This window comes from Peromyscus leucopus, chromosome 1, assembly GCF_004664715.2.
Source record: "Peromyscus leucopus breed LL Stock chromosome 1, UCI_PerLeu_2.1, whole genome shotgun sequence".
Classification (NCBI taxonomy): Eukaryota; Metazoa; Chordata; class Mammalia; order Rodentia; family Cricetidae; genus Peromyscus; species Peromyscus leucopus.
Window position 1 is genome coordinate 63,223,825 of NC_051063.1, and position 25,607 is coordinate 63,249,431.

At 51.4% G+C, this 25,607-nt stretch overlaps 1 protein-coding gene across 3 annotated transcripts; it reads right to left on the reverse strand.

Annotated features, from left to right (window-relative positions):
- On the reverse strand, positions 1-23,775 carry Eps8l2 (EPS8 like 2). Of its 3 annotated transcripts, none has more exons than XR_005092355.1 (21): positions 23,588-23,775; positions 20,518-20,641; positions 20,253-20,308; positions 19,348-19,412; positions 7,543-7,704; positions 6,854-7,003; positions 6,704-6,783; positions 6,428-6,576; positions 6,271-6,341; positions 6,002-6,128; positions 5,741-5,829; positions 5,566-5,640; positions 5,199-5,347; positions 4,970-5,102; positions 4,548-4,660; positions 2,544-2,649; positions 1,795-1,967; positions 1,524-1,596; positions 1,250-1,430; positions 1,033-1,165; positions 1-889 (listed from the first exon to the last, which is right to left on the reverse strand). XR_005092355.1 is itself a non-coding variant. In XM_037209179.1 (21 exons), the coding sequence occupies exons 2-21, from the start codon at positions 20,559-20,561 to the stop codon at positions 815-817; spliced, it is 2,142 nt and encodes a 713-aa protein (XP_037065074.1). In that variant the 5' UTR covers positions 20,562-20,641; positions 23,588-23,769; the 3' UTR covers positions 1-814. The 3 variants fall into 3 exon arrangements, 2 of the variants coding, with proteins under 2 accessions (XP_037065074.1, XP_028726035.1); XM_037209179.1 differs by having other exon boundaries at positions 1,848-1,967; positions 6,437-6,576; positions 23,588-23,769; XM_028870202.2 differs by having other exon boundaries at positions 1,848-1,967; positions 23,588-23,769.
- Positions 23,776-25,607: the final 1,832 nt, after the last annotated feature.

The following is a 25,607-nucleotide window of genomic DNA, read 5'->3' on the forward strand; positions in this document are numbered from 1 at the left end:
TTGCTAGGAGACAACTGGTTTATTGACGTAGCCGTGGAGTCCCCACTCACATCTGTGGTTCTGAGTCTCCAGCCAGTGGCTGGGAAACTCACCAGCCACCAGCACGAAGGCTGGCGGAAATAGCCAGCAGAGACAGCTGTTGTCCCGGGCTGTTTAGGTGGGATAGGACATCTGAAATCAGTACCTATGTCTAGTCCATGCTTAGATCACGAAAGAATAAAGAATACAACATACTCTATACCAGCAGGGCACCCAAGGCCTCCTGTCCCGGAGCCCCTGACCAGGTTGTTCTTGGGGTACTAGCAGCGTGGGCAAGGTCATCAAGCTGGCCAGCTGGGAGCTCAGGCCCATCCTGCAGTTCGTGCATGGTGGATGCAGGCGCGGGAGGATGTAGAAGCAAGCAACACAAGGGGGTTGTGTGGAGTTGGGGCCCAGCATCATAAGGGACAGGAGCCTCCATGTGCACGGGGAAGGCCAGGGAAAGAGGCCTTGTCCATCTGCTGAGTGCTGGGGCCTTGGCAGCAGGTTGGGGGGCGGGGACTGGCACTGCCAGATACAGGTTTGGCTGAGGCTGGTTTGGAGAGGAGAGTATGGGTTGGGGCTGGGGCTGGGGTGGCAAAGGAGCCGCCCGCAGGTGTAGCTCGGCCTGTGCACAGTACCCTGCCCGGAGACAGGTGACCCAGCTACACCCAGCCCATCTGTGTCCTCGGTATAAAATAATACACATATAAAAATAATACTCCATCATACATTAGGGTTGGGCCTGCGACAGATGCAGCCTCCCCTCTGCCTCTGGCGAAGTTGTCTGGTTGGTCTAGCTGTCCTCCGCCCTCCTCTGGTTCTTGGTATGAATCTTGTTCATAAGCACCTCCAGCTCCGACCCACTTTGCTGTTTTTAGGAAAGAGAGATTGGACCTCAGCCGGGAGGTGGAGGGATAGGGTGTACAGGTTAGGGCTGTTTTCTGCTTTCCCAGTGACCCCAGGAGCAGGTTCCCGTGCTAATAATGAAGGAAGTAGGCAGGAGCCGCTCACCTCTAGGAAGGCCTTCTGAACCATGAGCTGGCTGTACACGCGACTGCCCTCTTCCCCGCACACCTTTTTCAGCTCCTCCTTGTTGAGGGAGAAGAGCTGGGGCCCGGTCAAGATTCCCAGGTTCTCCACGATCCTAGGGGCAGGTGGGCATGAGGGCAGGGCTGTGGGCGTGGCGGTGTCCTGGCCCTGCCCCTCCGGCAGTGTACACATGGCTCACCTGCCACTGAAGGCCTTGGCTTCCAGCCAGGCTCGGACCTCGTCGGGACCTGACTGGAAGGTAAGCGGCAGGTGCACGGGCTGGCTGCGCTCCACGCGGAAGTGGCGCTGCGGCTGTGCCTTGATGTGGCTGATCTTTTTCATGAGCTCCTCATTGACCTCGTCCATATGGTGGATTAGCTCTGTGGGGCACACGCTCTAAGCCCCTCCAGTTCTTCGCCTCTCCCCACCCCCCCCTCGCGCCCGCACTTCTGACCCCAAATGGTTCTACTTACCTTCTTTGTTCCCTGCGAAAATTGGGGGCACTTTGTGGGTGGGGCTGGCAGGACCCCAGTATTTCTGGCCAGACTGCAAAGGGTGGGGAAGAGGTGAGGGGTAAGGTGAGGGACTGTTAGGGCTTACCCAGGACCCCAGGTGTGTAGGCCAGCCCTTCCTTCCCTTGAGTAAGACCCCAGGAACCCACACCAGCCCTGGGCCCAGCTTGGGGGCAGCAGGTTTCCAGGGCTCAGGTTCAAACGTCACATTGAGACCAGCTGCACCCCTGACCTTAGGGGCTCTGACTGTGTTGGAGACAGAATGGAGCCGTGGCAGGCGATCACCTGTTCCAAGGGGGCACCCACGTCTTCCTGCCGAGCCTCAGCCAGGATGTTGCAGGGCACGTAGCCAGCCTGGCCACTGCGATTTCGCAGCTTCCACCACTGCCGACCATCCTCCAGCACCTGCCAAGGTATCAGAACGTCCGTGAGACCCACCAACACCCGTGTGCAGACCCCTAGACATACGAGAGTCAGATGCTGGGACCCCTTGCCAGACCCTTTACAGAGGGGCAGAGAGTCCTCCAGGAGTCTCCTCAAGCCCAGCTCTTCATCCTCTGGGCACCATCTTGGCCTAGTGGGGCTACCCCACGCCTGCCTGGCCTCCCCAGTCCTGGGGATAGGGTGCCTTTTAACCTGATTCTCTGAATGTAGAGCTTCCCTCATCCTGCTCCACTTTCTGTCCCTCGGTGGGTGGCCTGGATTCAGGTTTGGCACAAAGAAGCTGGTCTACCGTAGTGCTCTTGGGTGGGCATGAGTGACAAGACCCTGCTGGTTTCTATTGAAAGGCCACCCACCATGGTAGACCTTCAGGGATGCCCCAGACACCAGAAGGCAGCTCAGTGACTCGGCCAGATTGTGGTGGGGGGCCAGAGAGGCCCCTGTGGGCCCAGGTCAAGAACCCTGGGAAGACGGGTGGATCACACAACCTGGTCCCAGAGTACGCCCGCCCCACTTCCCCTGGATAGCCCAAGTCCTCACCTCTAGGACCTCATCCTTGAGCACGGACAGCTCATTGGCGTTGCGGGCTGTGAAGTCATAGAGGATCTTCACATACTTGGCCATGGCTGGTGTCGGCTGGTAGCCCCTGCAGGACCAGGAAAGGTTAGGGCCCAGGGCTGGACTGGGGTCTCTTCCAGCTTCCCAGCTGCGGCTGCCTCCGCGCTCTGCTGCCCAGGTTGCAGTGGAGAGAGGCTGTGCTCATTAGCTGGGAACGGAAACTGTGACACCCCAGCAGGCAGGAGGGGGCAGAACAGACTCCAAGAGACTGGCCCAGCCCAAACTGTCTCAGGGAGTCTCTCTTGCCCTGCTCCTCAGAGGGACTAGAGGCAGAGGTGTGCCTGGGGAGTGACAGGGTCACACTTTCCCAGCTGACCACAAGGTTAAGATGGTTTCAGAGTCATAGTCCCTTAGAGGCAACCATGTGTCTTCTGGAAGCCCTCCTGCATCCCTGGGGCAGGGTGGGCTGTGGCTGTTGGTTTACCACCCTCAGCCAGGTCACATTCCTGGTTAGCGTGGCCCTGCTATAGGGCAATTCAGGAGCACTGGAGAGGAAGGAGGATTCGGGGATTCAGGTGTGTGCCCAGTGTACTGACAGGCTGAGAATGATCCTCACATGTGGTCCTAGCAGGGACACTGTAAACAAGCTAACGAAGGCCAAGGAAAGGGGCTTGCTTGCTGGAAATTCCTGTGTCTAGCTCTTGAAAGGGAGCCCTGGGATCACCGGGTAGACCCTGGATAGGAGTAAGAAGCAGAGGAGGGAGAGACAGGAGGGGTACCCCCATTTCTTGGGCTTGTGTTTTATTCACTGTGAGATGTGGGATGCACAGCAGGGGAGGGGACAACCGGGGCCCCTCGCTCTGTCCCAGCAGCACCACAGTGGGCAGCGCTTGCTAGAGCTGCAGCTGCTGCCGTCCAGTACATCTGTTTCTTTGTTCTTTTTTAGTTCAGTAAGTTTCTAACCTTGATTTTAATTAATTGATTTTTTTGAGGCAGCCAGTCATTGGCTGCCTGGGACTCACAGAGACCTCTGAGTGCTGGGATTAAAGGTGGGCACGATTATGCCCTGGCCTTATTTAGGGGAGGGAAGAACAGGTTTTCACCCTGTAGCCTAGGGCAGGTTTGGGACTCTATGTAGCCCAGGTAGTTCAGGTTGGCCTTGGAGTCTGAGCAAAGCTCTTGCTCCAGTCTCCTAAGTGCTAGGAAAAAAGCCTTCACACCTGGCGTTTTTGCTCTTTGTTTTTTGAGACAGGGTCTCATACAGCAGCCTGGGCTGTCCTGGAGCTCACTATGTAGACTCAGAGATCTGCCTGCTTCTGCCTCCTGTGTGCAACACCACACCCAGCCTCTATCCCTTTCTAAAACAAGGAAGTACAGAAGAACTGATGTGAATTAAGGTTGTAAAAGCATACGTAACTTAAAATTTTTCCTTCAATTGTATGTTACAAGGTTAAGAAGAAAATTGGTGGCTAACACAAAACAAACTCAGTGGTATATTTGTAGGGTTTTTGTTACATAATGCTTTGCCTGGGCTTTTTTTTTTCCCCTTACAGGTCTTTTGCTTATGTATTATAGAAGTTTCCGATTTCGTGTTTTGATGGGATTTCTCTGTGTGTGCACGTTTCTGTGTCTGTACGTTTCTTCTTATGCTATTTCTTTGGCTCTCTTTTCTTCTGCTTGTTTGTTTCGTCCTGTTCTGGTTTGTGTTTTTTGTTGTTATTGTTGTTGTTATGAGACAGAGAAATAAAGGGTGTGGATTTGGGTGTGTGGGGAGGATCTGAGAGGAGTTAGGGGAGAGGAAACCATGATCAGAATATATGATATGAAAAAATTATTTTCAGTATTAATTATATAAAAAGAAAGAATAAAATTGGATTCCCATTTGGAAAATAAGTATTTTACACCAGAACAAGGAATTTGCCATGTGTGGGGGCAAGCTTACTTGCCATTTGCCACTGCATGTGGCTCTCTCTCTAGGGGGCTTACCTGTTAGTATGTGGGGAGCTGCCTGGTGGTACAATGTCTTCTGGGACCGGGGTCTCAGAGGAGAGGCTGTGCTTCGGGGAGTGCCGTACAGAGAGCTGCCTCGCAGGGGTCAGCTGTGGAGAAAGCAGGGAGCCTGGGCTTGATGTGGGATACAAGCTGGACTAGAGGGACCATGCTGAGTCTCAGGACAAGGGACACAGGGGAGGAGCTTGGTGAATGTGTTGTGACCTAGCTGTGACCTAACACCATTGAGGACAAAGGGTCAAATACCCAGGTGAGCCAAGGTGGCCTGACATTGCAGGGGTTAAGGGAGGCTGTACATGTTGCTTTGGGGCCTTCAGGTGGTAGCACAGGTGGGCTGAGGAGGTGAGCTCTGGGGAGGGGTGGCCATAGGCGGGGTGGGGCTGGGCTGGCGTTCTGACCTGGTCACTGGGCACAGATGCTAGTCCTTCCACTTCCCAGGGAGCCTCCTGTAGGACGTCCAGGGGTGGTTCCCAGCCGCTGTGGAACTTGGGTACATAAAGTGGCACCTGTGGCTCCCGGGGCCACTCAGAGCTGTGGTTGGCAGTCCAAAAAGTCAGTCACCTAACCTGCTGGGACCAACCCACCAGGGACCTCCCTCTTAGTTCATATCTTGTCCCTTCTCCATACCGAGGCCTCATCCAGGTCTCCCCCAATGATTCCCACAGTGTCATCTCTTTGGGGACCAGGTGGCCACGCAGGAAGTTCACAGCTTCAGTGGACAGCAGAGGGCTGGAGACAGAGCGTGCAATGTCTGGGCCGCCACAGGTGTTTACAATCTGGACACAGAGTGAGTTTCAGTCGGGGGGCCCAGCCCATCAAACCACCTACCCACCACAGCTCTACAGGCTGGCCCTCAGGGGCGGGGACTGTGGCCTCCTGGGAACCTAGACATAGCCTGAATATGCTTAGGTGGGCACTCGTTCCCTCCGCCCCAAACCCACGGTGTGTCCTGATTCTGTCACCCCTGGTCCCACCCTGCCCCAGCCCTAGTCACCAGATCCAGAGGCCCAAAGAGGAAGTGCACCAGTTCAGCCGCACTGGGGTTTTGGATATGCTTTTGCAGCTTTGCCTGGGGGTGGAAAGATCAAGCAGGTGACAGGTGGCATGTGCGTGTATGAGCCTGTGTGACACCCCGCCCTCACGACTAGCACAGGGTGGGGCCGACTCACCAGCAAGTTGATGGCTAGCTTGGTTTTCTGGAAACAGTCCACAAACTCTCCTTCTGACGGGGGCCGGGCTCGAAGCGTGAGGACACCCTCTGGCAAAAGGTGGAAAGCGGTGAGCCTTGGACCCCACACGGAGTGGCTGATGGGTCCCGCCCGTTGATGGATACTGTCCCCATCCAGACTGGACTTTCCTCCAGCTCCGTGTGTGCGTGCCACGTCTTGCCCCAGGGTTGTCCATCCCCTCCCCGTTATTCCTGTCGGTACCTGCCGGCCCCTTCTTGTTCTTCTTCTTCCCCTTCTTCCGCTGGTTCAATTGCTTGAAAGCCTCAGCTGCCTTCTGCAGCCGGGCCACAAACCATTCAATGTCGTCCAGGGCACAGTTGAGGATTTGCTGAGGTTAGAAGAGGGACCAGGGGTCAGCCACTGTCATCCCCACCTGCTGGGGGGACACTTTGGCAACAGAACGAGCCAGGCCCAGTGCCGACGGGAAGTGGGTGAGGATGGCCAAGAGTCTTGGAAAGCTGGGTACCCACCGTTTCCTTTTCTATTCTCTGAGCCAGCACAGCCCGTGGCTCCTCATCCTGGGATTCCCTGCGGCGATAACCTGTTGGGGGATGACGCAGGTGCTGAAGGGCTCTCCATAAACCCCAAGGGGAGTCCCCGGGAGTCCCCACCCACCCCTAAGCCGACCTGGCTCACTGAATGGCACTGGCAAGGGCAGGCCCACACGGTTCTTGGCCTGAGGGGAATCTCCAGCCTGTCTCTGGAAGGGAATGGGGGCCGGGCTCTGAGGAGGAGGCAGGATAGACTGCCGCTGACGGATCTTCTCCTGGTGTCCCCTAGAGGGGAGGGAAAGAAAGGCACGGCTCAGCCGGGCCACCCTGCAGCCCTCACTACCCAGGCTACTGTGCCCCAAGCAAAAGGGCAAGATCCTTCACTTTCCAGACCCCCAGGGCAAGGCCCTACTTTAGGGTCTGTGGCCGCATCTTCTTCCCCAGTCGGTGGTCAGCCAGGGCACTCTCGATGTCCTCCTGAACCAGCTCCGCCTGGGGACACAGAGGTGTCAAGCCAGCTCGGCCACCTGGCGCCCTGCCCACCCCTGGCTGCCTGCCTCACCTCCACCTCATCACAGTGGAAGAAGTGGATGTCCGGCTTGCTCTGGTCCGAGTCCTGGCACACCAGCAGCAGCACGGAGGGGTAGCGAAGCTGGTTTAGCACTGTCTGGCTGTGCTGCACAGTGGGTAGCGGGAAGTTCTCCAGCTCCTCCTGTGGGAGGGTGTGTGATGGGCCAGCCATGCCTGACGGGCCCTGGATATGGCTGGAGGCTGCCATCACGAGCACAGATAACACTGTACGCCGCTGAGGAAGGGACCCACACCCCAGCCGTGATAGATAGTTCTGGCCATCGTGTGTGGAATATGCTCCACAGATAGAAACACACGTGTAACTCACAGGTACAAAACAGGAACCCAGCCCAGACTTGGCCCATAGGCAGGGACAGGCACGAATGGGGATGCCCCAGAGCACAGGTCCCTGAGGCACAGCCAGGTCTGGCTTGATACAGCCAGCCAGGCTCCTGCAGAGAACAGTGCTGCCCTGGTTGCTCAGCAACCTAGCAGATGCAGATCTAAGCCAGCCTAGGTTGCCAAAAGTGGCCCAGACTCTCAGCTAGATCCATTTTCCCCTACCTACCCTCAGCCCCATTCCCTTCCACAGACAAGCATGGCCACGCACATCTGGGTGAACTGCACGTCCGGCCCCGCCCCGCCCATCAACTCCCTGCACCTGCTGTTGCCAACTAGTACCTGAGACTCCACGTCCAGCAGTCGCAGTGACTTGTCGTTCACCTGCAGCAGCACTTCCTGGGCCCAGACCTTTTCCTTGGAGCTCAGCTGCACCAGCTTCCGGATGGCATCATCCACTGAGGCAATAGCCTCGCTCTTGTCCATGATGAATGTGGCCAGGTGCTAAGGGAAGGGTCAGAGGTCAGTGCTAGGCACAGCTCTTCTCCTACTTAAACCCTGGGCACCAGGGAAGGCCTCAGCCGGCTGGGGACCCTGAGGGAGCCACAGCTATACCTCAGGTGGGAGGAACTGCCCTTCTGCTCTGGTGTGTGTCATTGTGGGTCATGATTGCTGACTAAAGTCCTCAAAAACTTTCAGACTGGGGCAGGAGAGACGGCTCAGTGGTTAAGAACAGAAGACTGGGGTTCAGTTCTCAGCACTCACACAGCTGCTCACAACCCCGGTAGCTCCAGTTCCAGGGGTTTTGATGCCCTCTTCTGACCTCTACAGCCGCGAGCCACACATGTGGTGTACAGACACATCCATGCAGGCAAAACACCCATACACGTGAAAAAACAATTAAACCGTTTCCCAGACTGCCTGGATAGGGTGGTACATGCTTTTAATCCCAGCATCCAGGATTTAATGCCATCTGCAGAGGCAGGCAGATAGATCTCTGTGAGGTTGAGGCCAGCCTGGTCTATACTGTAAGTTTCAGGCCACCCACAGCAAGACCCTGCCTCAAGAAATGTACATAAACAAGCAAACAAACAAATAGACAAGTGACCAGACTACTGCACAGCCTGGTGCCACTCCTCTTGTGTCTGACACTGTGGTGGAGGGACAGCGGCATTTAGGAGCCTCGGCCTTCGCCCCCACTGTCCTGGCCTCCCTGCTCTCACAGACGCCACCGTCCCTATTGCCTTTGTTTTCATTTCTTCTGTCTTTTTGAGACAGGGTACCATTCATCCCAGGCTGGTCTCAAACGGAAACTCTGCTATGTAGCTGAGGATGACCTTGAACTCCTGATTCTCCTGCCCCATCTCCTAAGCGCGATGATTTCGGGTTTGTGCCATCACATCTGTACAAATCTGTGGTGTTTGGGGATTGAGCATCAGACCCAAGGCTTTGTGCATCTCTTTTTGTTTGTTTTTTGTTTTTTGAGACAGGTTTTCTCTGTGCAGTTTTGGTGCCTGTCCTGGATCTCGCTCTGTAGACCAGGCTGGCCTCGAACTCATAGAGATCCTCTTGGCTCTGCCTACCAAGTGCTAGGATTAAAGGCGTGTGCCATCGCTGCCCGGCCCGGCCTTGTGCATCTTAGGTAAGTACTTTACACACTGCGCCACACTCCAAGCTCCTCTCCCCACCCCCACACCACCCCCTTTTTGGTTTTTCTCTGTAGCTTTAGAGTTTGTCCTGGAACTCCCTCTGTAGACCAGGCTGGCCTCAAACTCACAACCTCACCCTCCCCCCCCCCTTTTTTTGAGAGAAGGTTCTACTCTGTAGCCCAGGTTGGCCTGTAACTCACTATGTAGCCCAGGATGTCCTCAAACTTCCAGTAATCCTCCTGCCTCAGCTTCCCGAGTGCTGGAATTACAAGCCTGTGCCACTTCTTGCTTTTGGCTAGTTTTCTTTTTATTTAATTTAGTTTTATTTTATGTGTATGAGTGTTTGGCCTACATGTGTGTATGTATGTGTACCATGTGTGTGCCTGGTGTCAGAGCCCTGGAGCTGGAGTTACAGGCAGTTGTGAGCTGCCGGATGTGGGTGCTGGGAGCCAAATTTGGGTCCTCTGTAAAAGCCATCTCTAGCCCTTCTTAGTTTTGTTTATATACATAAAGAGTGATGGTACACTCCTTTAATCCCAGCACTTGGGAGGCAGAGACAGGCAGATCTCTGTGAGTTCGAGGCCAGCCTGGTCTACAGAGCGAGTTTCAGGACAGCCAGGGCTACACAAAGAAACCCTATCCCACTGCACCGCCCCCCCCCCCAAAAAAAAAAAAAGATAACACCCAACCAAAAAACAGAGGAAGGACAGGAGCACAAAGTCTATGGAAAGATAAACAATGTTTTGGTTTTGTTATAGGTTTTTGAGACACCATGGGTTGGAGAGATGGCCCAGTGGTTAAGAGCTCTGACTGTTCTTCTAGAGACACCAACTCACAGCTGAGATTACAGGTGTGTGCCACCACACTGGGTTATAAATAGCTCTTTTTGTTTGTTTGTTTTTGTTTTTCGAGACAGGGTTTCTCTGTGTAGCTCTGCGCCTTTTCCTGGACTCACTCTGTAGCCCAGGCTGACCTCGAACTCAGCACAGGCTCTGCCTCCCGAGTGCTGGGATTAAAGGCATGCACCACCACCACCCGGCTTATAAATAGCTTTTTATTTTTATTTATTTTTTTATTTGCTTATTTTGAGACAGGGTCTCATTTTTGCCCTGGCTAGCCTGGAACTCACCGAAATCCACCTGCCTCTGCCTTCCAAGTGCTGGAATGGAAGGAGTGTGCTACCACACCCAGCTATTTTATTTTATTTGGTTTTAGAGATAGGATCTCACTATGTAGCTCTGACTTTCCTGGAATTCATTATATAGACCAGGCTGGCCTTGAACTCACAGAGATCTGCCTGCTTCTGCATGTGGAGCTCTGGGATTAAAGGTATACACTATGCCAGGACTTATTTTTTATTTGTTTCATCAGAATGAATGGAGCTTTATTAAGGCAAGTGAGAAAAAAAAAATCCTGGTTCTAAAGGAGGAATAGTCTCTTTTTTTTTTTTCTGTTTTTCTGTTTTGTTTTTTTTTTGTTTTTGTTTTTGTTTTTGTTTTTACAGGTTATTGCTATGTAGTCCAGGCTGGCTTTGAACTTGTGGCGAGATCCTCTTATTTCTATCTTCTAAGTGCTTCTGGAATTACAGGCATGAGACATAACACACACACACACACACACACACACACACACACAATGTGTGTGTATATATATGTATATACACATATACAAATACACAGTGTTACAGACATGTGACAAAATACTATATACACACACACACACACACATCTATATCTATATGCATGCATATGTAGCGTATGAGTGTTTGCCTGCATGTGTGAATGTGCATCAGTGTCTGCTGCCCGTGGGTTTCAGAAGAGGGCATCAGATCCCCTGGAACTAGTTAGGGACAGTTGCAGATCACCATGTGAATGCTAGGAATCAAACCCAGGTCCTGTGCTCTGAGCCATCTCTCCAGTCCCTGATGTAACATAAAAGCCTGTCTCTGCCTCCCAAGTGCTGAGATTAAAGACACGTACTACCACGGCCCGACCCAATGTAACTTTTTGACAAAGTGAACTAGATGAAGTCTGACTAAATAAAAAAAAATTGCAAACTGACACTCTTAAGAGACTATTATTTCAGGATTGAGATGGCCATTGACTTTTTCACCTATCCTACTCGCCCGTGAGCTACACTTGTGTGTTTAGACCCAGAGAAGCAGCTAGTTGCTCTCATCCTGCCAAGCCTCTCTACTGACAAATTGGTGGCATCTTGAAAAGCATATGGTTGCATCTTCCCAACAGATGCAGTCTGTTGCAGGTAATCTGCATAGATGCAGGTTTAGTACAGGTTGGTGGCTGCAGACAGGTTCAGCAATGAGTAGACAGTGGGACAGGAGACAAGTCTTCATTTCTGTGAGGCAGAGTAAACACGGAAACCAAATCCAGCCACACAACTAACCAAACAAAATCATGCTGCTAGGTGATGAAGCAAGACTCAGGAAACACCAGAAGACTGAATCACAGAGTTCGTTGACCTTAGGGGACTGAGAGTAGAAATCAGTACTAAAAACTTCAGCAGGGTGTGGTGGGGCAAAGCTGTAATCTCAACACTTGGAAGGTACAGGACAGGGAGGCAGGGGTTCAAGGTCCTCTTCATCTATGTAGTGTTCCAGGCTAGCTGGTCTGGGAGCTATGGGGCCCTGTCTCAAAAGCAATCAAATAAATAAATTAGAACTAAGCTGGCCATGGGGATAGATGCTAGTAATCCTCACACTTGGGAGCAGTGGGATCAAGAGTTCCAGGCCAGTTTGGGCTACAGAGTGAAACCCTGCCTCAAACACATATGAATGAATGAATGCATGAATGACATTCGTAAAATAACTTATGGGTCAAAAATGAAGTCATAACCAGGCAAATGTCAGTGGCTCATGCCTTTAGTCCCAGTAATCAGAAGACAGAGGGAGGTGGCTCTCTATGAATTCCAGGCCAGCCTGGTCTATGAGTTGCAGGTCAGCCAGGGATGCATAGTATGACCTTATCTTAAAAAGAAAAGAAAAGGGGCTGGAGAGATGGCTCAGAGGTTAAGAGCACTGGCTGTTCTTCCAGAGGTCCTGAGTTCAATTCCCAGCAACCACATGGTGGCTCACAACCATCTACAATGAGATATGGTGCCCTCTTCTGGCAGGCAGGCTGAACACTCACTGTATACATGATAAATAAAATTTTTGAAAAGAAAAAAAAAAAAGAAAAAGAAAAGAAAGCCAGGCGGTGGTGGCACACGCCTTTAATTCCAGCACTCAGGAGGTGGAGGCAGGTGGATCTTTGTGAGTTCAAGGCCAGCCTGGGCTACAGAGTGAGTTCCAGGAAAGGCTCCAAAGCTATGCAGAGAAACCCTGTCTCAAACCAAAAAGAAAAAAAAAAAAAAAAAGGAAAAAAACAAAAAGAAAAAGAAAAAAGAAAAACAAAATAAAAAATGAAGCCACAAAGTTACAATGTACTTACATATCACAATTTGTGAGATAAACTAATGTTTCAGCAAAACTTTTAGCTTTCAATGAATATACTAGTTTTTTTTTTTTTTTTTTTTTTTTTTTAAGCATTTAAGATCAGTTATCTAAGCTTTTACCTTAATAAGCTAGAAAAACCTGCTGGGTGTGTGGTTCAGTGGTAGAATCTTGTCTGGCATGTACAAGGCCCTGGTTTCCATCACTAACCCCGAAACTAAACAAACAAAGCAAGCAAAACACAATAAAACAAGACCCAAAGTATATAGAAGGAAGGAAATTAAGGACAGAAATTCACAAACTAGTGAACGAACAATCAATCAGAAAATTTAATGAAGTCCAAAGTTAGCCCCTCAGCAAGGGTAATTAGAGGCAACACTGATATCCAAGCAGGCGGTGGTGATGATGTATACCTGCTATCACAACACCCTGGGAAGCAGAGGCAGGTGGAAGCAGGAGGGTCACTGCAAATTCAAAGACAGCATGGTCTACGTAGCAAGTTCTAGGCTAGCTAGGGCTAATTTGAAAGACCCTCTCTCTCTCTCTCTCTCTCTCTCTCTCTCTCTCTCTCTCTCTCTCTCTCTCACACACACACACACACACACACACACAAAAAAAAAAAAAAAAGAAAAGAAAAACTACAATAATAATAGTAATAATTCAAAAACAAAAACAAGGGGTTGGGGATTTAGCTCAGTGGTAGAGTGCTTGCCTAGCAAGTGCAAGGCCCTGGGTTCAATTCTCAGCTAAAAAAAAAAAAAAAAAAAAAAAAACCACAGAAAGAAAACCAACAAAAACCCAAATGAACAAATAAAAATACCCTTATGATTTTCAAAAACCAAAAGAAAAGAAGAGACATTATTACATCATACAGACATGAGAATGAAACCTGTATACAAAGGAAATCTCGAAGGCCAGGCACGGTGGCGCTCCCTTTGATCCCAGCAGTCAGGAGGCCTAGGCAGGTGGATCTCTTGAGATCTGGCCTACAGTTCCAGAACAGTCAAGGCTACACAGAGAAACTCTGTCTCAAAAAGACCAAAACAAAACATGCCATGGTTAGCATATAGAAAATTGAGATAAGCATCTCTAAGAGACATTTATTAAAAAAAAAAAATGTCTTCAGAGCTGGCAAACTAGCTCAGTGGTTAGTTAAGAGCACATACTGTTCTTGTGGAGGGCCGGAGTCTAATTCCCAGCACTCACATCAGGAAGCTCACAGGTGCCTGGAGCTCTAGCTTCAGGGAGCCGACACCTCTCTGACCTCCTTGGGCACATACAGAGACACATACATACACATGAATGTTGTGGAATATTTCTGTACACTATGTGAAGATGTGTTGCTGTGACTGGTCTAATAAAGAGCTGAATGGCCAATAGCTAGGCAGGAGGTAGAGGCAGGGAGGGCTTCAGGGCAGAGAGATAGCTCTGGGAAGAAGGCAGAGTCGCCAACCAGCCAGAGAGGAAGCAGTATGGGAAGCACAGAGTAAAGGTAACTAACTGAGCCACATAAAAAAATATCGGTTGGGGATGGAGAGATGGCTCAGTGGTTAAGAGCACTGACTGCTGTTCCAGAGGACCCAGGTTCAATTCCCCACACCTACATGGCAGCTCACAACTGTCTGTAACTCCAAGATCTGACACCCTCACACAGACATACATACAGGCAAAACACCAATGCACATAAAATAAAAATAAATTATTTTGGGCTGTTCATCCAGAGGTCCTGAGTTCAATTCTCAGCAACCACATGGTAGCTCACAACCATCTGTAATGAGATCTGGTACCCTCTTCTGGCCTGCAGGGATACATGCAAACAGAACACTGTATACATAATAAATAAATGTTAAAAAATAAATAAATTATTTTAAAAAATAGATTAAAAAATATGGGTTAAGTTATAAAAACTAGTTAGGAACAAGCCTTAGCAAAGGCTGAGCTTCCATAATTGATAATAAGTCTTCATGTTTTTTTTTTTCTTTTTTTGTGAGCTGGCAGTCGAAAGAAAAATCCATTTACACATAAATAAATAATAAAAAATTTAAAAGTCTTCAATGAAATTTTAGCAAGTGGCCTATGAACACATCTAAAGTATCCTTTTTTTTTTTTTTTTTTTTTTTTTGGTTTTTTCAAGACAGGGTTTCTCTGTTTAGCTTTGCGCCTTTCCTGGAGCTCACTTGGTAGCCCAGGCTGGCCTCGAACTCACAAAGATCCGCCTGCCTCTGCCTCCCGAGTGCTGGGATTAAAGGCGTGCGCCACCACGCCCGGCTAAAATTTATTTTTAATTATGTGTAGGTGTGTGTATCTGTGTAGGGGTATGTGCACATGAGTGCAGGTGCCTGTGGAGGCTGGAGTACAGTTAGCTGGCCTTGAACTCCTAATCCTCCCATTTCCACCTGCTAAGTGCTAAGAGATTATAGGCTGTGCCACCATGTTCAGTAGGCTAATACATTTTGTTTGCTTCTTCTTTTTTGTCAAGAGACATGGTTTCTCTATATAGCCCTGGCTGTCCTGGAAATCACTATGTGGGTCAGGCTGGCTTTGAACTACCTCTGCCTCCCAAGTGCTGAGAACAAAGGAGTGTGCAACCATGCCCAGCTGTTTGCTTATTTATTTATTTATTTATTTTTCCCCCCCGAGCTGAGGACCGAACCCAGGGCCTTGCGCTTGCTAGGCAAGCGCTCTACCACTGAGATAAATTCCCAACCCTTATTGTTTTCTTGTTTTTTTTTTTTTTTTTTTTTTTGAGACAGGGGTTTCTCTGTATATAGACTTGGCTGTCCTGGAACTCACTCTGTAGACCAGGCTGGCCTCAAACTCATAGGGACCCACCTGCCTCTGCCTCCTTAAACAGCAGGTAACTGAAAGGCAAAAAAAAAACAACACTGTGGTGCACGTTCCTTGGTGGTCACCACAGCTCTCTATTGGGCTTAAGATCCTATTAACAGGAGGGAAGTCATACCTGGTAGTGAAAACCTGGCCTCTACCCAGGACTAGTAAAGTCGTGGATCTTGGAGGAGAAACTACAACGTCCACTTTATTACATCAGCATAATCCCTAACTACATTCTAAATATTTGTCCTTGTACCCACAGATAAGTGTAGTCCTCACCCTTCAACAAGGAAAGTTCTCTGTGCAACAAAAGAAGACCATTACAGAAAAACCACAACCAATCAAAACGCAGAGCTGTGGCACCCAGTCCCTACGACAAATCTACAAGACCATGCCCACACCTAAAGCTCAGGGAACATTGCAGAAGAGGGGGAGAGAGACTGTAAGAGCAGAGGACCAGGGAGTTTGCTGTGAGACTGTCTCCTAGTAACGTCAGAAGCTACACTCAGAAAGTCTCACCAACATGACTGCCCAAACATGAACGTAACCAGTAGGACACCAGTGGACATGCGGAAGAGGATGGGGGAACCCCCAGGCCTGCACCTCAATCCCTCACAAAGAACTACAGGCAACCCAGGAACGCTGAGAGCAGGAGAAACAGTCTTCCCCAGGGAAGAGCACACTAACTGGTTATCCAGCACCAAATGGTCAGCCCTGAAAACATATATACAAGCAACATTGTATAGATTGAGCAGGTTGTATATTTAGGAATATATATATATATATATATGTGTGTGTGTGTGTGTGTGTGTGTGTGTGTGTGTGTGTATGTAACAACAATTAATGAAAAAGAAAGTGGTCCTGGATTTGAAAGAGAGCTAGAATAGGTAAATGGGAGGGTTTGGAGGAAGCAAAGGGAAGGGGAAATGGTGTAATTATAATTTCAAAAAATCAGCCAGGTGGTGGTGGTGGTGGTGGTGGTGGTGGTGGTGGTGGTGGTGGTGCACGCCTTTAATCCCAGGACTTGGGAGGCAGAGCCAGGCGGATCTCTGTGAGTTTGAGGCCAGCCTTGTCTACAGAGTGAGTTCCAGGACTATACAGAGAAAGCTTGTCTTGAAAAACCAAAAAAATAGGGCTTGGGGATTTAGCTCAGTGGTAGAGTGCTTGCCTAGCAAGTGCAAGGCCCTGGGTTTGGTCCTCAGCTCCGAATAAACAAACAAACTAACTAACTAACTAATAAAATAAAAGGGGCTGGAGATACAGCTCAGTTGTTGAGAGTACCTTTTGTTCTTGCAGAGGACCCTGGTTCAATTCCCAGCACCTACGTGGCAGCTCACAACTGTCTGAAACTATAGTTCCAGGGAATTTGATGCCCTCCAATGGGAGCAGACATACATGTGCTACACATACATACATACAGGCAAAATACTATAAAATAAATAAATCTTAAAAATTAAAACAACAGGCCGGGCGGTGGTGGCGCACGCCTTTAATCCCAGCACTCGGGAGGCAGAGCCAGGCGGATCTCTGTGAGTTTGAGGCCAGCCTGGTCTACAGAGTGAGGCGCAAAGCTACACAGAGAAACCCTGTTTCGAAAAACCAAAAAAAAAAAAAAAAAAAAAAAAAAATTAAAACAACAACATAAGTAACAAAACAAAACCAATACCATTTGTGCCAGATGTGGTGGTACATGCCTTCAATCCCAGCACAAGGAGAGTGGGGGAAGGTGGGTCTCTATCAAAACCACCCTGGTCCAAATAGCAAGCTCCAGATCAATTAGGGCTAGAGAGTGAAACCCTGTCCCAAACCAAAACCAAAACCAAACAACAATAAAACCTGATATGATGATTTATGTGATAAACATGATGTAATAACCATTGCACTAGGAAAACCTCTCATAACACCATTTGTAAACCAATGAATTTAAAAATAAATATGACGCCCACAATAAAAGCCAGAAAACATTGTTAAAAAAAAACTAAAGAAATCTTCCCAGGCAGGCAGATCTCTGAGTTTGAGGCCAGCCTGGTCTACAGAGCAAGTTCCAGGACAGTCAGGGCTGTTACATAGAGAACTTTATCTTGAAAAATGAAAAAAATTAAAGATGCCTTAATAAATGGAGAAACATCCCATATCTGTGGATGGGAACACAAAATATTGTTAAGATGCCAGTTCTCCTTAACTGATAACAGATTTGACTCAATACCAATCAAATGCTAGCAATGTGCTTATTTATTTAGAGAAAGGGTCTCAAAAAATAAAACAAAATAAAATAAAGCCTAGATCATGAGCCTAGATGCAAAAGACTGCTCTACCAAGAAAACACAGGAAGGATTCTTCATTGTTAGACAAGAAGTCTTTGGAGATTAATAAATAACCAGAAAAGAAAAATGGGCATATAACTAGATGTCTCCAAAATCAAATGTGTCTGCTCACCAAAACACAATGACACACTTTAGTTAACAAATTACCTAATGGAGGAAGTTTTTTTTTTTTCCCCCTGGAGCTGAGGACCGAACCCAGGAGGTTCCATGTGCTAGGCAAGTGCTCTACCACTGAGCTAAATCCCCAACCCCGATTTTTTTTTTTTTTTTTTAAAGACAAGGTCTCTGTATGTAAGCAGAATCTTGGAACTCTCTGTGTAGGTCAGTCTGGTCTTGAACTCACAGAAATCCAACTGCCTCTGCCTCTACCTCCCAAGTGCTGGGATTCAAGGCATGTGCCACTATGCTCAGCATAGTGGAAGCTATTTCTAATCTACATGTCTAACCATATGCACAAATATTTCTATAAAGCCAGGGCACCCCTGCATACCTGAAGCAGGGCAGTGGTAGGGGAAAGCCTGGACTGGGCCGTGGAAGAGATGATTGGAAAGTCTTCTCACACTCTGTACATGGTTTTCTCAAAGTAAGTTCACGTAGCGATAAACAAAGGTGGTTGTGAACTACAGCATCCCCCTTTTAGGACAATAGTCTTCAAAAAGACAAGTGTTGGGGATGCAAGACGGACCAGCATTGCTAGGGGTTGGGGCTGGGTGGCACTGAACCGGAGGAGGTGTGGAGAAGTCTAGGAGTGGGGGAACTGTTCTATGTCCCACTGTGATGGCAACAGAGCTGCATCCCTCCCTTAATTTACTGTAAAAAAAGTCAAAAGAAGCAAGCACAACTTCAGTGACCCCCACTGTTTTTTCAGCCATTGGAGAGGGGCAGAAAAACCTTAATGACACCCCTGCTCCACTGGCCTCTGAGCAGGCAGGAAAGGTCCCCACAACAGCTGGGCAGAGGTAAGCAGTGTGGACCGAAGTCCAGGAGCCAGGCTGGATGCTCCAGGTAGTTCCTCACCAAGGAGGACAAAGTTCCCCTTCTGAGAAAGGTGGCACACTGTCTGCAGAGGAAGAGGCCAGAGGTGACCCCTCTGTGCCTCCAAGTCCTGTCCTGGGACACTGAGCTGCTGTGCTCACCATGTCACGGCCCATTGGCCCAGGTGGGTGATCAGCAGGACTGAGGAGCCATGGGGATTCCTGATGGCTCTTGTGGTCCATTCTACAGACAAGGAGGCAAGGTCCCGAGGACAGCAACCTGCCTCACATTGGGGTATGGGTCTTGTGTGGGGTGAGGAGGCCGGGGAGAGCCAGCAATACAGGGGACCCACTGCCAGTGCTGGCTACTCCGGGGCTCCCCTTCTTTCTTCTGTCATTCTTCATGATCCTACAAGCTCAGGCTATGGCTAGGAAGCCAGCCCGCCCCCAGGCCCGGGAAGGACATTTTAAAAGACAGTTCTTGAATGCTTGGGGCAAATTAAAAGTGATGAGAAGGGCCACTCAAGCTGGCAGCTGGTCAAAGGGCACAGGTTATGTCTAGACTCAGCAGTGCTCTCCAGGCTCCCTGTAGCACTCAATAAAGGGTGTCTTTGTTCCAGCACGTTCCTCCCAGTGCAGTTCCTTGTTTTGGGGCCAAGATGACAACTTCCTTCCATGGTCTTTTCTGGGCTACATAGTGACATGGGTGGTGTGGGCCACGGTCACCAACTTCTAGAGCAGACTCCACACAGGCTCCACTATGAACGCCCTCAGCCTTAAGGAAAGCTGTGTCCCCATCCCGGCTGGGTCCAAGACCAGCAGGGGCAGTCCTTGGCTCTCCCTTCCCACTTCTCCTTGACCCTCAGTTTCTCTACCTGTCCCAGGAACAAAGGGAAGAGGGGGAGTTTCCTGATCCTCACCTGGACATGGTACTGCGACGTCTCATGCATGATGACGTTGGAGTTGGAGTACTTCTTCCTCTGCTCTGTTTGGAGAGACAGATGTCATATGCACCCCAGAGGGTAGGGCCCAGTCTAGTGGGACTTGACCCCCAGGAGGCACAGAGGAGAACTGAGATGAGGGTGCTGCTCTCTGAACCCCTCACAGTCATTAGGGAGGATGCAGGCTGGAAAGTAGCACTGAGGTGCCTGTGGGGACAAGAGGGATCCACAGGAGGCCCTCTGGCTTGGCCCTATGACAGGCCCCCCTGGGGACCTGAGGCTTCAGAAGACAGAGACTTATTCAGAGTGTGTTGGGGGTGGGGGGCAGCCTCTCACTGAGGGTTTGTTTGGGTGTGGGCAGGAAACTCAGTCTTATGTAATGGAGGCTGTCCACTTCCCTAGGGAAGGAGTCCAGGCCAGGGCTTCCCTACCCTACAAGCTACCATCGGAACACGGCCCACTCTCTGGAGCTCTTGCTTTCCAGGCCTCCAGCTTCTAGCATCTAGCATCCAGCATCCAGAGGCACAAACGAGGGGCATGGCTGGGCAGAAGGAGCCTGGTCCCCTGGAGCAGATACCTGGCAGCTGGGTCCCATCTGACCCCACCTACTCGATCGGGTTGCAGGGCTGCACAGGAGAATCAATATTAATGCTCCTTGAATTATTCGTAAAGGCCTCTCCCCTTACAGCATAGCAAAGAGTGTTCAGTGGCCGGGGAGTTTTGCAGATAGACATCCAAAGTTCTCAGTGGATTAGGGTCCAAAGGCCTCCTCTGGGCACTTTGAACGACCCAAGGCTAGAGCTCAGCCTTGAGCCAAGCAGGGATGAATCACCATGGTCACATTCATCTTCCTTAAGTCCATACTGTCCTTAAACTTCACTCACCAAACAAGTCCTTCGCGCTCATCTTGGGTATACCATCAGACCGGCCCAGGCTGCCGCTGGAGGGGGAGAGGCAGGTGAGGGCAAGGCTCACGGCACACACACAGTACACATATACACACCACATACATATAACTGCCTATAACTCCAGCTCCAGGAGATTCAATACTCCCTTCTAGTCTCTGTGTGAAAACACACACACACACACACACACACACACACACACACACACACACCCGGGGTACTTGAGGGGAGGTAGGACACTTACTTGGCAGCTCCTGGGCAGCAGCTCATGGACCCTGACTGGCTCATGGTGTCCCCAGTGGTGGCCAGTGTCAAGGTCGACAGACCTCAGTCTGGCTGGAGTCTAGAGCCCAGTTCCTGGCTTCCACCTGAGGACAGAGGAGCTCAGCTGACACTTTCTCCTGGCCAGGCAGGCTACGCCTGGGTCTCCTTTCTTATTCCTGGTCCAGGAACTAGAACCTCCCTGCCTGGCAGGACTCCTCAGGGGATCCCCAGGAAGCAGAGTCCTTCAGACCCATACTGTTGCTGGTGGCCTCAGACCTTTGATTCTCTGCAGGGATGCTCCTAGAAGCGGTCGGGGAGGCTTTGAAGGAGAGGCTGGGGGAGGATTACTCTGAGGAGAGAAAACAGCTCCTTCAAAAACCCTGAGGAAGTCTGATGACACACTCCTTTAATCCCAGCACTCCTCGGGAGGCAGAGCCAGGCGGATCTCTGTGAGTTCGAGGCCAGCCTGGCCTACAGAGTGAGATCCAGGACAGGCACCAAAACTACACGGAGAAACCCTGTCCTGAAAAAACAAACAAACAAACACCCCGAGGAAGTGAGAGAGGATAGCAGGGGAGGGTAAGGCTGGAGACCCAGGAGGGCACCAAGTATAGAAGGACCCCACTACTCCTTCCCTACCCCAGGCTTCACTCCAAGAGACCCCTACATATACATGTGGACATGCCCACAGGAGACAGCTCCTCCAGATCCAGCAAGGAGGCCAGCTCTTGGGTGACCCCGGAGAGGGTGGTTGTAGGGCAGAAGTTTTGGGGTGGTTGGCCTCCTCAGTACAAACACAGGTGACCACATGCAAGGCCCCTCCATGAATAGACTTCTTAGCCCTGACCTCTCCAAATTACATTTTGGGGAAACTGAGGCACGACCATCAGTATGAGCAAACTTTCCTTATATCCTAGACCTGGACCCTTCTCTGAACATAACAGAAGCCGGTGGCCTGGGCAAGCCTGACAACAAATGAGGGCTGGAGCCTTCAGTGATAGGCTGCCTTCATGCCCCTGGAGAGACAGGTAGACAGCATTTCTGGCTGTCCTTCTGGGGCTCTGTGGCCAGCTCATACAGTCTACCTCTGTCTGATGTTATCAGCAAGGCCACCATCTCTTTTAGCTTTAGCATTTGAGTATGCTGGGGTAAGGCCACCAGCCAGGATGCTGGTATGAAGGCTCAGGTGCAGGCCTGTAGTATTCTAGTACTTTCTGGTTTGACCAGGTCTTGAGGGGTGGGCTCCCAGGAGGTGAGGACTGTAGGCCTTAGCTTGACCAGTTCTCTTGCTGCACTCCTACCCACACCCCAGGTCCTGGCTTGTGAGAAGGGGCTGGGCCAGATTTCTAGGTCCACCTATCCATGGAGAATGTCCGGAATGCTCATGACCTCAGTAGGTGAGTTCTAGTGTTTGCTTAATGGGATTCCTGGCTAGCTCAGCCAAGGGCACCAAGCACGTGGGGCCAGGAATACACACACCAGGGCAAAACAAACTGTTAGAGACCCAGGCCTGAAGGCACACAGACTCTGAACAGGCTCGGACACGCAGCCCTGCCCTTGGGGGAATCTAGGCCAGGACCTTAGGCCTAGGTAGGAGGGATGTCACCGGGCTACCTCTAGCCTGCAAAAGGCTCACTCCCAGGAGGCGCCTACAGCTGAAGGGGGGTGGGGTGGGTGAGGGACAGGAAATCTACATAATCCACTGCTGGTGAAGACGGAACACCCAGGCCCAGTAGGTGTTTTACTGATTTACTGTAGCCATTTTCCGGGTTGAAGGGAGGCCCAGCATGCTGGAGTGTTTGGTAGGTAGGTTCTCCAGTGGACGGGGAGGAGGCCCTGGCAGGGCAAGGAGGGCGGAAGAACTGGCTCCAAGTTCAAATTCCAGCTCTACATGCTGAGTGACCTTGGGGAGGGGTCAGCTTAGTCACCTGGGCTCTTGGCTGTCCTCGTGGGAGCTGGGTGTGGCCCTGGAATGGGATGGGGGAGTCCCTTGGGTCCTGGCTGGGTCCTACTCTGGGAACAAAGCTCAGGAATCATCAGTGGGGAGCAACAGAGGCTGAGATAAACTGGAAAGCTATTGGTGGGAGGGGATGCGTGCACCAGAAGAGATCCAGGCAGGCTGGGTGGGAGTGACGGGCCAACCAGTCCTGGTTAACAGACAGGTCTAGTAGAGGTCTATGCACAATTAGGACCACAGTCTAGGGTGGGAGGGGCCCAGCAGTGGCCTGCCTCCCTCAACAGCCAAGGAAGGCTGCAGAGGGGAGACAGCAGAGATGATCTGTGGACATGCCTCCCCTTCCCTGCCTCAGGGCATACCTTCATGTAGGAGCACAGACTTGTCAGTCCCAGGGAACTTGGGCAGCCAAGCTGTGGATGTCCATAGGCCCTCCCACTGGTTGATCTCCCATCACCATAGGATCTACTTCCAGCTTCTCCCTGCTACCCCTGAGACTCCACACCCCAACTTTGACCTGGAGACTGACCCAGACTGATGTTTTCCTGGCTGTGGGTTTCTTTTGGGCTCAGGCAGGCAGGAAAAGCCAACCTTCAGGCACTGGGTGGTATACGCACTCCAGAGTTAGACCCTGAAGGAGGTCCTGCCTGCTGGATGGAATGAAGGGCCTCCCGTCCTCACCACCTCTCCTGTCAACTGCCAGGTTCCCCTCATCCGCCCCAGGGCTGGGAGGGGGCCGGGACCAGGGCGAGTGAGTCACACACCACTGGCTTAAAAATATCATTGAACATTGGCCGCCGCCCGCTGGACCGACCGGGCCTCAGCCGAGCGGTTCTTGGGCTAAAAGTCCAAGGAAGACTCAGGCCCAGCCCCTCTCCCAAGTTCCTACGGCCCACCCGCAGCCCCAAACCCAGACTTAGCTGTCCCCAGAGTCCCGCGATCCAGATCATCCCAAACCTCCCACTCAGGTGTCCTCAGCTGGGTTGCCCTCCAAACCCAACGCCCGACCCAGAGTCTCGGGCCAGAGATCCACATCCCAAGACTACTCTGGGAAACTGAGACCCAGCTTGGCAAACTCCCTGGCTGAAGAGCTCACCTGTATGCTCCGGCAGCCAGCGCCGGCGCTTGGCTAGTCTCCTAGGTCAGTTTGTCCGCCCGGCCGTCTGTCAGAGCCTCAGCGGCAGTGGAGCTCCCTCTCCCCGGACAGGCGGGACCTCTGCTGGGCCGGATAGGCCGGGGCGGGGCTGTGAGAGGAGGAACCTGAGCGACAGGTTACCGAGTCACCCGGGAGTGGGCACCCGGGAGGCTGAAGGAAGGGGGCGGGCCTGGGGCACCACTCCCCCCACCCTCCTCCCGCCAGCACAGTTCCGCCTCCCTCGTCTCCATCTGTCCTCCCAGCGGTCCCCAAAGCACCTGGGGCCCCTTCGCACCTGGGCCTGAAGTGCAGGGTGCGGCCCCAGCTGCTCTAACTGGCTAGCCTGCCGCAGCAGGTGGGGGCCTGGGCCGGCCTGCAGGGGCAGTACTGGATGAAGCTTACGAGGGCTGCAGCCGTGCGGGGCTTTCAACAAGGCCCCCATCAGGTGCCCTCCACCCCCAGGTTGCACTGGGACAGAGCTCTTTAGTGGTTCAGTCTGGGGTCTGGGATATTGGGTTCAAGGCTTTGAGTCTGAGAGCTTTTAGGCCTCCTGGGTGGGGGCCTCTCCCTCCTTCACATATAGGAACTCCTAAAGTCTGTCCAGCTGGAGCATCCCCTGAGGGATGGGCTATTTATGGAGAGTTACCTGTCCCACCGTGTTGACTTCTAGAATACCCTGCCCACTCTGCTGATAGCTCGGGCCAAGAATGGGTGAATTTAGAGCGGTCAACTGGCTGGCTAGGAGGAAACAAATGGAGCTATGGTCCATTAGCCAAGGGTACTGCCCTGATGTGAACAAGGGACCCTAAGGTCCCGGCTATTGTTCCCTGAGTTGGGACAGAGGAAATGGGTGCTGCCAGGAAGTCAGGGGCCCAGGCTACAGTCCCAGAAGGCAGGGCCCTGGCATGTTTGTCCTGAGCGGGCAGTTAGCACTCACTTCCTAGGTTGAGTGCTCTGCTCGTACATAGGGCCAGCAGCACTGACCCTCCTGACACACTCTGTCTGGGACACCACAGGTAAGCTGGGTGGCAGAGGTGGACTTGGTCCTCCAGGCCCAGCTCCTGATGAACCCCAGAGAGGCTTCCTGGTTCCCAGCCCTTACTGCTGACCTCACAGAACTGGCCCAATCTTGTTCTGCCTATGACCTTGCCCCGGCCCAGAAAGCAGGGGTCAAGTGTTCAGCTGTGTAAAGGGAGGGGCAGGTGCATGTGCTGGCCCTGACATTCCTGGGCAGAGCTGGGTAAGGGTGGTGTGGGAAACATGTAAGGCAGCTCAGGCGGGGCTCCCTAGAGCTGCTACCAGTGTTCACTGACTTTGTTTCGAGGCAGCCCAAGTTGTTGGTTGTAGCTGATGTCCACTCCGGGCCACCTGAAATACCACCTCCATGTGGCCAGTAAGAGTAGAGGTGTTCAAGGCTTGAAACTGGTTTATTCTGTGGGAAGGTGACAAGCTGCCTTCCCAACTGAGGCCCTGACTTGATCTGCAGGGAGTGGCTGAGCCCTCCAGATGCACTAGCCTTAGCCCATTCTGTATTACCCAGACTAGACTTGCTTGAGCTACAGGGCCAGTGGACAGGGAAGTGCCCCTAGGCTTTCTAGATCACTGGTCCTTCCCAAGCCTGCCTGTGGGACAGGGAGAGCATGTCTCCAGGCCATCCTGGTATTTACCATGGTCTCCGGGAGATATGGGTTAAAGGAAACCAGCCAAAGATCCATGAGCACAGACGGTCCCCTGGTCCCAGAGAAGGTTCTGGATGGCCCAGCAACCTACCACTCTCTACACACTCCACAGGGAGCTTCTCGGTAGTTCCTGGGGTAGAGAGAGGAAGGTAGAAGGTACAGGGCGAGTCCCAGGACAGAGCTGAGAAGAGGCAACAGGATGCGCTCCTCTCTACTGGACCCTGGGGGAAGGTAGGTGCTTATAATTAAGACAAACTCACGACAGCTTAACTACTTATTTATTTTTTTAAAAGAGAAACTAG